This window comes from Helobdella robusta (genome assembly GCF_000326865.2).
Source record: "Helobdella robusta unplaced genomic scaffold HELROscaffold_20, whole genome shotgun sequence".
Taxonomy (NCBI): Eukaryota; Metazoa; Annelida; class Clitellata; order Rhynchobdellida; family Glossiphoniidae; genus Helobdella; species Helobdella robusta.
In genome coordinates, this window is record NW_008704084.1 from 641,013 (window position 1) to 654,826 (window position 13,814).

At 32.2% G+C, this 13,814-nt stretch overlaps 2 protein-coding genes across 2 annotated transcripts; both read right to left on the bottom strand.

Moving 5' to 3' along the window:
• Window positions 1–5,045: 5,045 nt before the first annotated feature.
• On the bottom strand, window positions 5,046–11,277 carry HELRODRAFT_111078 (hypothetical protein). Its single transcript, XM_009017908.1, has 11 exons — window positions 11,043–11,277; window positions 10,301–10,378; window positions 9,633–9,701; window positions 8,604–8,742; window positions 8,294–8,372; window positions 7,868–7,983; window positions 7,600–7,738; window positions 7,228–7,303; window positions 6,049–6,243; window positions 5,290–5,858; window positions 5,046–5,259 (listed from the first exon to the last, which is right to left on the bottom strand). Exons 1-10 carry the CDS (start codon window positions 11,193–11,195, stop codon window positions 5,538–5,540), a joined length of 1,365 nt encoding a protein of 454 aa, XP_009016156.1. The 5' UTR covers window positions 11,196–11,277; the 3' UTR covers window positions 5,046–5,259; window positions 5,290–5,537.
• Window positions 11,278–12,012: 735 nt separating this feature from the next.
• Window positions 12,013–13,123, bottom strand: HELRODRAFT_156827 (hypothetical protein; the record flags this gene model as incomplete). Its single annotated transcript, XM_009017909.1, has 4 exons — window positions 12,013–12,106; window positions 12,221–12,306; window positions 12,575–12,654; window positions 12,991–13,123. The coding sequence occupies 4 exons, from the start codon at window positions 13,121–13,123 to the stop codon at window positions 12,013–12,015; spliced, it is 393 nt and encodes a 130-aa protein (XP_009016157.1).
• Window positions 13,124–13,814: the final 691 nt, after the last annotated feature.

Here is a 13,814-nt window from a genome sequence, read left to right on the forward strand (position 1 = left end):
TCGAGTATGCAACTGTTCGACCGAATAGTGAATCGGCTATCCGGTTCTCGCTATCCTCCGGTGCATCTCTTAACACAGGCAAACCGATCGTTCATATCATATTACATTTATTCAAAACTAATTCAATTCTCTTTGTTGCTTGTATATATGTGTTTATATTTGTATATATGTGTGTAATGTTGTGACGTTATGTTTGTCTAAGTGCATATGCATGAATACATAATTGTGTGTTTGTCTGTGTGTGTTTGTATGAATGTGTGTATGTGTGTTCTTTCCCTCTTTGTATATGTTTATTTATGTATGTTAGCATGTTTGTGTTTATGTCTTTATGAAAGTGCAGTGCCTTTTAATTAAAATTATAAGTTACGTTATTAGCTCGTTTAGGATGGAATATTATACAAATCACTCGTTTATAATTGCTTCTTATCTATTTAAATATCACCCCTATTATTGTATACATGTGCGTGTATACGCGTATATATGTATGTACGGGTATGTTTGTATTTATGTTTACATATGTATGTATACGTATGTGTATGTACATGGTATATATATATATATATATATATATATACGTATACATTGTTTGGGTCATTCGTTTCTCATAGTTACAATGTTACTTGTGTAATGGACATTCGGACAGCTGAGCTTATGATAATGATGGTGATGATGATAATGATCATCATGTGGTTAGTGTTGATGGCAATTGATGATGATGATGAAATTAAAATGTCGTCGTTGTTATTATCACATTTTTTTAATATTTTTAAACTAATACAATTGTACATATAAATGGTGTTTTTGTATGTATGCATGCGTGTGTTTGTTGGTATGTATGTGTGTGTGTGTGTGTGTGTGTGTGTGTGTGTGTGTGTGTGTGTGTGTGTGTGTGTGTGTGTGTGTGTGTGTGTGTGTGTGTTAGTGCGTGCGGGTTCACTAGTTTCAGTTTCGTTTTTCTACTAATACGACGGCAACATTTTACCGCAAGTTTAAAAAAATAATTATGTTTTTGTTATTATTATATTATGAATAATATATTATTATTATTATTATTATTATTACTGCATCTTTGTATTACCATTATTCCTTATTTCAACAGTAATTATAGCCGCTATTTTATCTTTATGAATAGTAATTATTTCAACCTTTGCCATTACGTACTATCATCGTAACAATCGGTTATATAGTTTATTTAATTGTTATTTCAAATAAATAAAATAATATCATTTTTTATTATATTATTATTATTTCTGCAAATTATTATCAATAAACTTTTAAACCACTATGTATTTCGATGCGTACCTTTTCTTAGCTGGCTCAACACAGCATTCGATCAGTTATTCAATCACTATTCAATCAATCGGTTATTGAATCATTCAATCAATCAATCAATCAGTCAGTCAGTCAACGTAATATGAAGATGATCATTGGTAATTAATTAATTAAAATGTTCATTGATTAATTTACAAAGGTAGACAGAGATCATTCTTAGCATGTCACTGTGTCGTCTCGAGATGAGAGTAATTTCGTTTGAATGATACTTTTAAAAATTGATAGAACAGCAAAATAATAAATATACTTATCAGATAATTAATTATTTATACCTTGAAAATTGTTAAACATGCTGAAGGTACTGATATGCAACCAGCGTTCCCTCATTCAAACGACTAAATGTTAGTTTCGTCCCAGTTGACATCACGCACTCAATCGTTAATAACCGACTCGATTGAATTGCAATTTTTTAACATTTCTTCTTGCGTGTCCAATGATCGACAAACTCTTCAGTGATTCCGTCAATGCAGTTGTTAGATTCTTAGTTAACGCGTTTTTGTGTCAATTATGGAAAAAATTGAGAATTGCGCGGCTATGATTGTGATGCACATTTTTAAACACTCATAATCCAGGAATCAGATTTTCTTCCAAGCGTTTTTGTACATTACTGAATTACGCTACTTCACGTTATATTCAGTTGCATTACACAACACAGCCCTATGTTACGTCATATTACAATAATTACATTACATGAAACGTTACATTAAGTTACCATTAATGTGTTGTTACTCACTACATCATGTTTGTGTGTGCGTGTGTGTGTGTGCAAATGCCTGGTTACGTATAATCTTGAATGTGGTGGTTTTTTGTTTAGAATAAAAATTTGTATCGCTTGACATTCATCATAATGCTAATTTGCCGCTGATGATGACAATAACAATGATGATAAATAATGATGATTGGCAGCAATAAATTCGTCATAAGTGCAAATAAAATTTCCTTCTTTTTTATAAATCCATTTTGTTTCACACGATGCACTCACCCACATATACCCAAATACGTACAGTCACATGAAACACATACAGTCAGACACACACACACACAATCTCTCTTACACACACACACACACACACACACACACACACACACACACACACACACGGTCTCTCTCTCTCTTTCTCACACACACACACACACAGTCTCTCTCTCTCTCTCTCACACACACACACACACAGTTACAAGATATACACATTAATTTTTTCAGTTTTTGTCTTCTTTTTTTATCCCCATCATACAAATCTTTCTACTAAATTGAACGTGAACAAATAAGAGAAGCAATCTCATTTTCACGAATAAAAATCACATTTTTCATGAATAATAATTATCGAATTATGAAGCTCCGTAGCGCTTTTTAGGTTATTTTTTTCTTTATTTTTTTAAATTTCGATTTTATTCATATTCTTTTCGTTAGTCAGTCAGTGAATTCTAAATCAATAAGCGTGCCTTATGTAACATATGGATATAATATATATATATATATATAACATATATATATATATACATCCATGTTATATATATGTATATATATATATATATATATATATATCCATGAACATAATATAACGATTGAAGACAATTTTGGTTGATAATAATATTAGTTTCCTCTTTGTGATATCAATTTTTCAATCATTGTCGTCGTCTATTGTCAATCATCATCATTGATATAGTGATAATAATGATAAAATATATTGATATAGTAATAATGATGATAAAAGTGATAATAATAGTAGCAATAGTTGTAGTAGTAGTTCTAGTAGTCTTAGAGTAAATCGTAGGACGATAATTGTTATTTATTATTTCGATGTTTTGATGAACTTGGGTGTTGAGGAGAGAGGAGGAAAGTGTACTGCAGAGGGCTGAAAGAGCTATGGTGAGGATGATGTGTGGGGTTAAAGTGAAGGATAGGAGGAGTAGTACAGAGCTGATGTCAATGATGGGACTGAATGAGGACATTGTGACATTGATAAGGAGATCGAGATTGCGGTGGTATGGACATGTGTTGAGAAGGGATGAAAGGGTCGGGATTAGGCGAGCGTTGGAGTTCGAGGTTGAAGGAGTGGTAGGAAAGGGTCGTCCGCGATTGGGATGGAGAGAGCAGGTGGAGAAGGACAGGGTGAAAGCGGGGTTGCGTGATACTGAGGCGAGTGACAGATGTGGATGGCGTCGAGGGGTATTTCGGTTTCATCATAGGTAGCCAAACGGCAACCCCCGATCTCGGGGAAAATGCCGTCTAAACGTGTGTTGTTGTTGTTATTTCGATGTTTTGATGATAACATGTTTTCGACCTCCGTTTTAAAGTAAATAAATATTATTAAAGATAAAGTACGATATTTATATATTCATCCATCTTTATAAATAAATATATAATACATATATATATATATTATATGTTGCTTCCATATTATATGTACATATATATATGTTAGAAGACCAAATTTTGTACAGTACTGTATCAATTCTACCGAATTGTTGGCATTAATCAATCTAAATTTTATTTTTTCAATTTTCCTTACTTGAATTCTCTGGAAATTGTAAGAATTTGGCGGGTTATTGAAGTTGCATGAGTTGATTGTGAGTTTTGATGGCTCCTCTTTGTGAGACGTCTTGATAGTGAACACCAATATACGGATGTTGTTGACGAGCACACAATATATGAATTTAAATGCCCTATTGACGACTGCACATTTCACTACTACTACTTCACTATCAAGACGTCTCACAATGCATACAACAAAGAGGAGCCATCAAATCTCACTTACAATCAATACATGCAACTCCAATAATACGCCGAATTTTTGACAACAACACAAAAATAATTTATCAAAACACCGACACAATACATCTAAAAATTGCAGAAGCTGTCCTTATAGATATCGATAAACCCCAAGTACACATCCAGCAAAGAATGATAACATCATTACCAACTCGACGCCTTAATACTAACTTCAATAACAATGAAGGACAAAGGAATGACAACAACAAAGATGAAGAATACGATACCAACTAATAAACTTTGCTAAAGAACATTGCTTTGTTTGAAGAAACTATATTAACCAAAACTGCACTGAAGATGATTTGTGAAAAATCGAAATAAGGCCTAACTGCATGATGAATTTGGATAACAAAAGTTCCATTAAATTTTCATGAATAACTTGGATAATAATTCAACGATTTGAACGATGTACAGAAAATTGAAAAAACAAACTTTAAATTGATTTAATACCAACGATTCGGTAGAATTCATACAATACTGTATATATTATTATTTAATATGTGTATATATATATATTCATATGTCGTATTATTGACTGACACATTATTTAAACGAAAAAAAGTTGAATTTTGGTTGCTTTTTAAATACACGAATGAATACATGTAGGGTAACATTTTTTTAAATAAATATTTTACTAGATGGTAGATGGTAACAATACATAGTGAATAATAATATGTTTTAAGTCTCACGCAGAAAGGTCTTAGGCTTTTTGTACGCTCCGTTTTTTAGTAATCTGTTCGTGTTTATATTTGCGTTCCTATGAGCAATGTTAGAAATTATAAAGGAGGCACACGCAGATGGAAGTTTGATCTGGCGGTTTCGACCCAAACGCTACAGAAAAACATAATCGGTTCATAATTACCCAAAATGTTCATCATTTTGTGATGAACTTGATACATTACTTGAGCCATAAAAACAAAAAATTCTTTAACTATAAAAAACTAAATCAAATAACAAAATCTATTAAGTACTGTAGAATGCGCCATTGAGCAAACCTTACGAAACGATGTTAATCAAAAATAGACTTTGCAATAGTTAACATAATCTACTAGAAATGAAATATAAAACTAAAAAATAGACCTAATCACACACACACACACACACACACACACACACACACACACACACACACACACACACATACACACACACACATACACACACACACACATACTCACACACACACAACAAGGCATGTACAGCACAGCACACAAATATATATCCTAAGTAACGTGACATCCCAACGTTCGTCATCCAACAACCATTTTGCTCTAGTTAGATTCATTTAAAATCACGATCTATGAATAAATTGTCTAATGTCTTAACGAGAACACCCGCGACTCCAAAGCCCTTCTTCAGCTACACATCCAGTAAGAACACATGACATCTCAGCACTTCCTTTTGTAACTTCACATGTCACAGGACATTCATCTCATTTCCTATCGCTATCACCACAATTCGCCGTGGTGAGGTTTCCGTCAGCAGCACACTTCTCCCCATCACAAACAACATCACCACCCCCACCGAAATCAACAACATCAGTGGCCACATCGTCGACAACATCGTCGACAACAGCAGCACTGGCAGCCGCAGTTGATTTATGATCTTTGATGTTGATGTTGACAGAGGCCAGAGCATCAATGACCCACTTTGGTGTACTGGATCGTTTGACTTGCGAGTTGATGTAGCCGTCCACAAATTCCGGGAACCTATCCTTCAAGATGCTCTCGCGGACTTTCGCCATCAGTTTCATCTGCGTTCGTGCAGGTTTTAAAACGTAATGTTGTAAAAATTTAGTGTAAACAAAATTTGATACACAAATGTAAGTTAATTAATCAATTAATTGATTTATCAAACATTTCGTCAGCCAATCAACCAACCAATCATTCATTCATTCAACCAACAACCAACCAACCAATCATTCATTCAGTCAGACAACTAACATGATGAGTGACGTTATGTATTGTAATGAGTGAAGCAAAGACGGCATGCTGCGTGACGAAATGGTGGATGTAACTTCTCGTGTGGTTCTGGCAAGTTTGGCAATCGCACTCATCGTCGATCTTTCTGAAGTCGTTCTTGAATTTGCTGTGCTTCAAATTCAACTGACCCGTAGGTACGAGGGCTATCCCGAACCTCTGGGTAGGTGGGTGCGTGTGTAGGTGGGCGGTCGTGATCACTTGGTTATGTTTTGTGGGGTAATTTAATTTTATCTGCATTTCTGTTTTATTCTTATTTTCTTATATTCTTATTTCTTATTCTTATATATTCTTTTAAAAACTTATTTCCAACATATAAAGTAGCCATCATCATCGCAGCTCCACACCATCGTCGTCGTCATCACCATCATAGACTACAGACCACCACCAACGCAGCCTAACCTACCTCAGGAGATACAAGATAGAACGATACAAACTCAAGTGCAAATGCAAAATATCTTATTTCTCACCGAACGAAAGTGGAAAAATGTAAATTAGAAGAAGTACAGTAAACTATGAATGAATGATGATGATGATGATAATAACACAACAACAACAACAATAATAATAATAATAATAACGATAAACTAAGATGACGATAGTGACAATAATAATGGTGATAATGATGATGATAGTGAGGATGATAGTGATAATGATGATGATAGTGAGGATGATAATGATAATGATGATGATAGTGAGGATGATAGTGATAATGATGATGATAGTGAGGATGATAGTGATAATGATGATGATAGTGAGGATGATAGTGATAATGATGATGATAGTGAGGATGATAGTGATAATGATGATGATAGTGAGGATGATAGTGATAATGATGATGATAGTGAGGATGATAGTGATAATGATGATGATAGTGAGGATGATAGTGATAATGATGATGATAGTGAGGATGATAGTGATAATGATGATGATAGTGAGGATGATAGTGATAATGATGATGATAGTGAGGATGATAGTGATAATGATGATGATAGTGAGGATGATAGTGATAATGATGATGATAGTGATAATGATGATGATATGATGAAAATAAAATTAACAGATGATTATAACAACGACGAACAAATTACAAAATTATACTAGATGAGTAGATTGATAGTACTATGATAAAAATGTACATACAGCAGTTCTTGTGGGAAAGACGCAGTCGAACATATCACATCCAAGAGCTACCGATACGATGAGGTCCAATGTGAACCTGTTGATTCAAACAGCAGTACAACTGCTTCATCTATCTATATAGTACATTCTACTTGCCTATGGCATTGTACTTATAGCGTATTGTCAATCTAACACATAACTTATTATATTAAACTAATAATTAAATAATTTAATATAATTTTGAATATACAAAAATGACAAAAAGATAATAATAAAAACGACATTGTCAACAGAAACTTTAGAGATATCAAATTATAAAAGCTATATAGAGTTATAAAGTCAAATGAGTCATCAAATGAGTCATCAAACAGGAGATATCAATGAACAACCAACCCAACACCCATGAGGTATCTGGGTTTATTGTAAGGCAGCAGATGGGCCGTATGTTTGACGATGGGCCAAAATTGATCTTTCGGCTCGCCACCACTTAACCCCCCTATGGCATACCCTTGCATGTTTCTCTTCACCATTTCTGCGTGATGGTGGATGTGTGTAGTGATGAGTGTGGTATGCGTGTGTGTATGTACGTGAATGTTTGCGTGTGTATGTTTGTGTACGTGCATGTTGTACATGTGAGTGTACGTGTGTGTGTGATGTGTACCTTCAGCGCAGATGGTTCTGTACTCAAAGTTCAGTCCACCCTGAACAATGGGGAAGAGTATTTGGTGGTCAGTTCGTTTATGGGCAGCTATACATCGGTCCAACCAACGTATTGTTCTAAGCATGTCCGAATGAGTGTGTGTGTGTATGTATGTGTGTATGTATGTATGTGTGTGTATGCGTGTGTTTGAGTATCTCTACTGTTAAATGTGTTGATAATTGTTTTAGTTTTGAATCCAAGCATAATCTCATTTCCTAATTTCAAGCATTTTTAAATCAACCCTGTTGAAATATCAATCAAATGCTAAGATGCCAATAAATTGAGATAACACAAATTGACAAACGTCATTTGTGGAAACCAAGCAACCAAGCAACCAACTAACCATCCAACCAAATAACCAGCCAGTCAACCAGCCATCCAACCGACCTATACATCGCATCCTTCATCCTATCATCTTCGCCAGTCGTCTTAACGACATCATCCAACTGCATCATGATGTCTGCGCCTGATTTCAATGTCAATTTAATATTTCTTTAAATTAATTATGAAACCAAACAACTAACCACCAAAAAACCCACTACGGACAAACACCTACCACCATTACAAACAAAAACCTACCAATGCCTACAAACACTGACCAACACAGTATAAAGTTAGAGTACAGAATAACATGTAAGCAGGACAGAGCTGCAATATAAAGATTAAAAAAAATACAAATCAACAAACAAATGCTGACCAATGGTATTTTGCACTTGCATGGAATATTCTGGAGTGACTGTCATCTTGGCACCTGTGTACGGCGATTGAAACTCCACACCATCTTCATCCAGTTTCGTCAACTTGGCCAATGAGACCATCTGGAACCCCCCGCTGTCCTGTTTTTAAAGGATAGATGCCAAAATGTAACATAATAACGAGTTGAGTTTTTAAAAATTATAGTATACTAAATAGGAGTCTGACCCAAAATGGATGGAGACATAAACGAGGATGGATTGATTGATTGGTTGGTTGATTGATTGAATGATTGGTTGATTGATTGGTTGATTGATGATTGATTGATGATTGATTGATTGGTTGATTGATATCCTGAATAGGAATTTTAAAATTTGAATCAAGTCGCAGTATTCAGTACTGTGATTATCGGTTATAGTAATGAAAGGGTAGTAATGCTGAGTGCCTGAAAAGTTAAATACAAAACTCCATTCAGATTATCATTTATTTCATGTTTAATAACCATTCCAATGCAATGTGTGTAGAGTGGTATCACACATATTCACTTATAATCTGTGCTGCTTGTTAGTTTGTATGTTTGTTTGTTTGTATGTATGTATGTTTGTATGTATGTATGTTTGTATGTATGTATGTTTGTTTGTTTGTATGTTTGATTGTTTGTTTGTATGTTTGTTTGTTTGTTTGTATGTTTGTTTGTATGTATGCATGTTTGTTTGTTGATACCTTTGAGTGAGAACTAAGAATAATTAAAAAAAAATAATAATTCATAACTTTTCAATAACTTTACCCAGCTACAGGAAACACTAAATCACAAGAGTCAAATTTTGAGTCTCATCCATTCAATTCATAATTTTTAACATATAAAACTATATCATTTGATTTACTTCAAGTATTTTGAAGACAGAACAAAACAATCATTTTATTTGTCATTTTTTATTTGTATAAAAAAAGCATACAATTACATTTATAATTACTTTAAAAAATTAAATTTATGATTTTATTAATAAATATATAAAATAAACACAAGACAGACCGTTAGTAAACCGTTATTCCATTTCATGAAATTATGAAGATCACCAGCTTTCTGCAGAACCTCCATACCCTGTGTGTTTGTTTGTGCATGTAAGTGTGTGTGTGTGTGTATGTGTGTGTGTGTTTGTGTAGTATACGTGTGTGTGTGTGTGTGTGTGTGTGTGTGTGTGTGTGTGTGTGTGTGTGTGTGTGTGTGTGTGGTGTGTGTGTGTGTAGTATATGTGTGTAACATGTATGTGTGTTATGCTATAAAATTCATGTATTTGCATCTTTTACCATGTTTTTCAGGGTTTTTTCTTGAATTTTGAATTTTTGCATCTTCATGTAATTTTTATGGTATATTTACAAAGTTTATATTATACCATGTAATTTACAGATTTTTCTTTACAAAATTAAGTCACTACCATTACTACAAATGCTGCTACTACTACCACTACTGCAGATACTAACACTACTACTACTACTACTACTACTACCAGTGCTACTACTACCCCCATGAATGGAAATAATTTACTTGCAACTCTTAACATGGTTTAATCAAACTTGTAATTTAATTTTATAAAATTATAATAATAAATTATGAATTAGAATTAATATAATAATGACATTATGTATAAATAGAAATAATTAAAAAGTAAAAAGTAGCAAATAATAAATGAATGCACGAACAGGTGTTTCAGCCAGGTGGTAGGAGTTGCTTAGCATCATTCTGCAACCACACCGCTCCAACTGTTTCGGAGTCAGGCCCTTATGATGTCAATAAAAAAAGGTTTCAACTTATTTAACGTTTAATTTAATTAAATTCTAAATTTAGTTTAGTTAATTTCTGAATTTCAAATAAGTTTAATTAATGTTTAAAAACAATAACCAAATAAATACATGTATATATATATATATATATATATATATATATTTCTTTATTTATTCTTATTAATAGTATTGTAGACTTCTATGTTTATATAACTATGATAGCGCTTTTGAGAACATTTAATGGGCACTATATAAGTTTCCTATTGATTGATATTTATTTACATTGATATTTCTGAGTAATAAAAAACATATAACTATATGTTGTTTAATATTTATGTTTTACAATTTTTTAAAGTATATTGTCATATACATTAAATATTAAAAGTTTAAAAATCATAAATAAATTTAATAACATGATTTAATATCTTATTTAATTTTTATTATTTTATTTTATTTGATAAACTAAATCTTAATCAGCCAATCTTAATCCTGATAAACTTTATCTTTATTTATCAAATAAATAAACTGATAAATAAACAGATAAAGTGATCAAGATGACAAATACAATCTTGAATCTTAGATTTTACTGAATAGAACTAATAATTATGAGATAAGAGATAGCAAATTTATGTAATGTAACCATAAATACGCAGCAATGTACCTTCATAGTACCTTTCGTTCCAACCGGCATGAAGATGGGAGTTTGCAAGACAGCATGAGGAATCCTCAATTCGGCCACTCTAGCTCGAGAACGCGAACATTTAGCCAAAACTTTAAATTTTAAGATGTCAGCGCACGCCACCGAATCACCCATAAGTACGATTTTTAACAAAAACAATCGGATCAATTGTTACCTACTTACTTGAAGTTATTTATTACACCAAACAATACAAACATGCTTGACAAATTCGATTTTTAAGACGTAAGTTAACTTTTGGCGTTTGGTTAAATGTTAACTGAAACTTTTAGTACACTAATTTTTCAGAACTTGAAGTATACTTATAAATCATCGAGATTTGAACTCTATTCATTTTATTGTTCGACATTATTTTAAATTTGAAACCGTACACGTTTGACCGAGCGAACAAATTAAGATATACTCAAGGCCCACAAATTAAAATATACTAAGTTAACTTTTGGCGTTTAGTTAAATGTTAACTGAAACTTTTAATACAATAATTTTTCAGAATTTGAAGTATACTTAAACCATCGAGATTTGAACTCTATTCAATTTATTGCTCGACATTATTTTAAATTTGAAACCGTATTCCGAGGCATACTCCGCAGTTTGCCGCCAAAATTTATTTCGAATAAACGAAAGAGCGCTCCCACTAACATTTGGAAGGTTTTTTATAATAAAAATGTTTTAAAAACGCTGTGACCCAGTCACGAGATCGCCCAAACGCTGGCATATATAACTATCAGTAATGAAATTCAGATCATACAACTACCCTGGCAAAAACATTTAAGGATCAATTAACAAACAGCTCAAAACACTGCACAAATAACTATTTTTGACGTGCATGAAAATGAAGGATAATCAAACACACATAAGATTCTGACAGCTACTTTATTCAAGATAAAATATGCGACCAGTTTATCCCCAGCAGTCAGATTGTCACTTTACATAATTAGAAAAAGAATCCCAATATTTTGCCTCCCAAATGTTTTCTTCGGGCTTCTTCGTGGTCCATTATGCCCCCAGATGTTGTCATTACCAGATAGCTGTTCAGAAGAAAAAATTTATTGAAAACATTGTTTTAATATATTAAAAAATTTTAATCTAGTTATAGAACCAAAAATTAAATATCATCAGGCGTTATAACAGATGACACATACCCAAACTGTCGAGATGGCATAAGATAAGCTGTCCAATGTTCAAGATCCTTCATTTTTATGTCAAACCTGGGACTTATCACACCACACTGAAAAACAATAAATGAAATCATAGTTAAACATTGTTACTTTGTAAAAACTTTACAGTTTAAAGAAAACATTTGAAGGCCTTCTTGAGGATAGATCCCTAAAATGTTGCCTCATTTTACATAACATCCGTATCAATCAAAAGAACTTCAACAAAAGATCCCAGATCACCACTCAGCTATTTGTATATTTATAACATTAGCATGCATTTGAACATTAAGAGCTCATTAAAAAAATGAAACAGAAATTAAATATTAACAATGAACTAACTTTGTTTAGTCGACCATTTAAGTTAACAACTATTTTGCCTGCTCTGTGGTCATCAATTATTTCAAACTCGCCAATGTAACCTGTGTGGGAATGATTTCATTTAATAAAATTACTTATTATTATTAGCAAAACTAGAATTGTTTATAGCACAATATTCAATTTTAATCCAAATTCATGAGAAGTATGGAACATTCATGTTACAACAACACAAGCTTATCAAATTAAAATAGTAGTGACAAATTCAAACAATTAAAAAAATTCAGTATTTCAAAGGTTAATAGTTTTTCAGATTTTAAGACATAAATTTTATGTTAATTTGTATATATTATATACTATATAATGTATGCATAATTAATAGTAATTCAGTAATGAATAATTCAATCTTTAAACCACAATTTAATTTTCAATGTACAAACCATGTTTCATCATCACTGTTAGGAATTTGATGATAACTTTGGAGCAAGGCCTGATCAAGACCTGTCGCTTGCCTCGTTTCTCTGCATTGCATATTGATTTTAGGGCATCTGCTAAAACATTCATGCGCACCATCTTAACGTTGTTGCACTGCAAATATACAGATTGGAAAAAATTTGTAAATTCATTTATAGAAAATCGTAATCGGAAAAATTTATTAGCTTAATTTTAAACAGAACCGGAACGTTTTAAAAATATTATTTAATAAAGAAATTTTCGCATAAAGAATGAGCGATATAATGCTATACAAGTCAAATCGTGAAACATCTTTTTAAAAATAAAATTACAACTAAAATCTGAATGAATATATTAAATTTTTAAAAATATAAAAACGAGAACTTTGCAGATCAAATAAGATATAAATTTATTGATGAAAAAACCGCACCGATAAACATCTATCGCAACAGGAAAAAGAAAAAGAAATCTCATGTTGATCAGGATAACAATTGAAAAAAAAGCACCTTTGTCTACTTTTTCTATTTAAGATAATTAAGCGTTACAGGAATATTTTTAATTAAAGTTCTGCTACTATATATTGAGTTTGTTATCAATAAAACAAGTATTTTATAAAATTAAATAATAAAACTAAATTCTGTTGTGTGGTTTCATAAATACCAACAACACTTACTAATAATTCATAGAATAGATGAAGGAGTTATAATCTATCCATGATATATATGGTTATATCCATGAATCTATCTATATTATGTGTTAAATCTTTCGGCCCAGACACTCGTCCATTAACACAAAAAAGGCTGGTTCCAGA

Excerpts from the sequence above, each read along its gene's own strand:
- HELRODRAFT_111078 (XM_009017908.1), bottom strand. The coding sequence starts at position 11,195 with ATGGGTGATTCGGTGGCGTGCGCTGACATCTTAAAATTTAAAGTTTTG. Across the intron at positions 10,379-11,042 it reads GAACGAAAGGTACTATGAAG|GGCCTGACTCCGAAACAGTT; the intron begins GTACATTGCTGC and ends TGACATCATAAG. Across the intron at positions 6,244-7,227 it reads TCTTTCCCACAAGAACTGCT|AGGTTCGGGATAGCCCTCGT; the intron begins GTATGTACATTT and ends CCACCTACCCAG.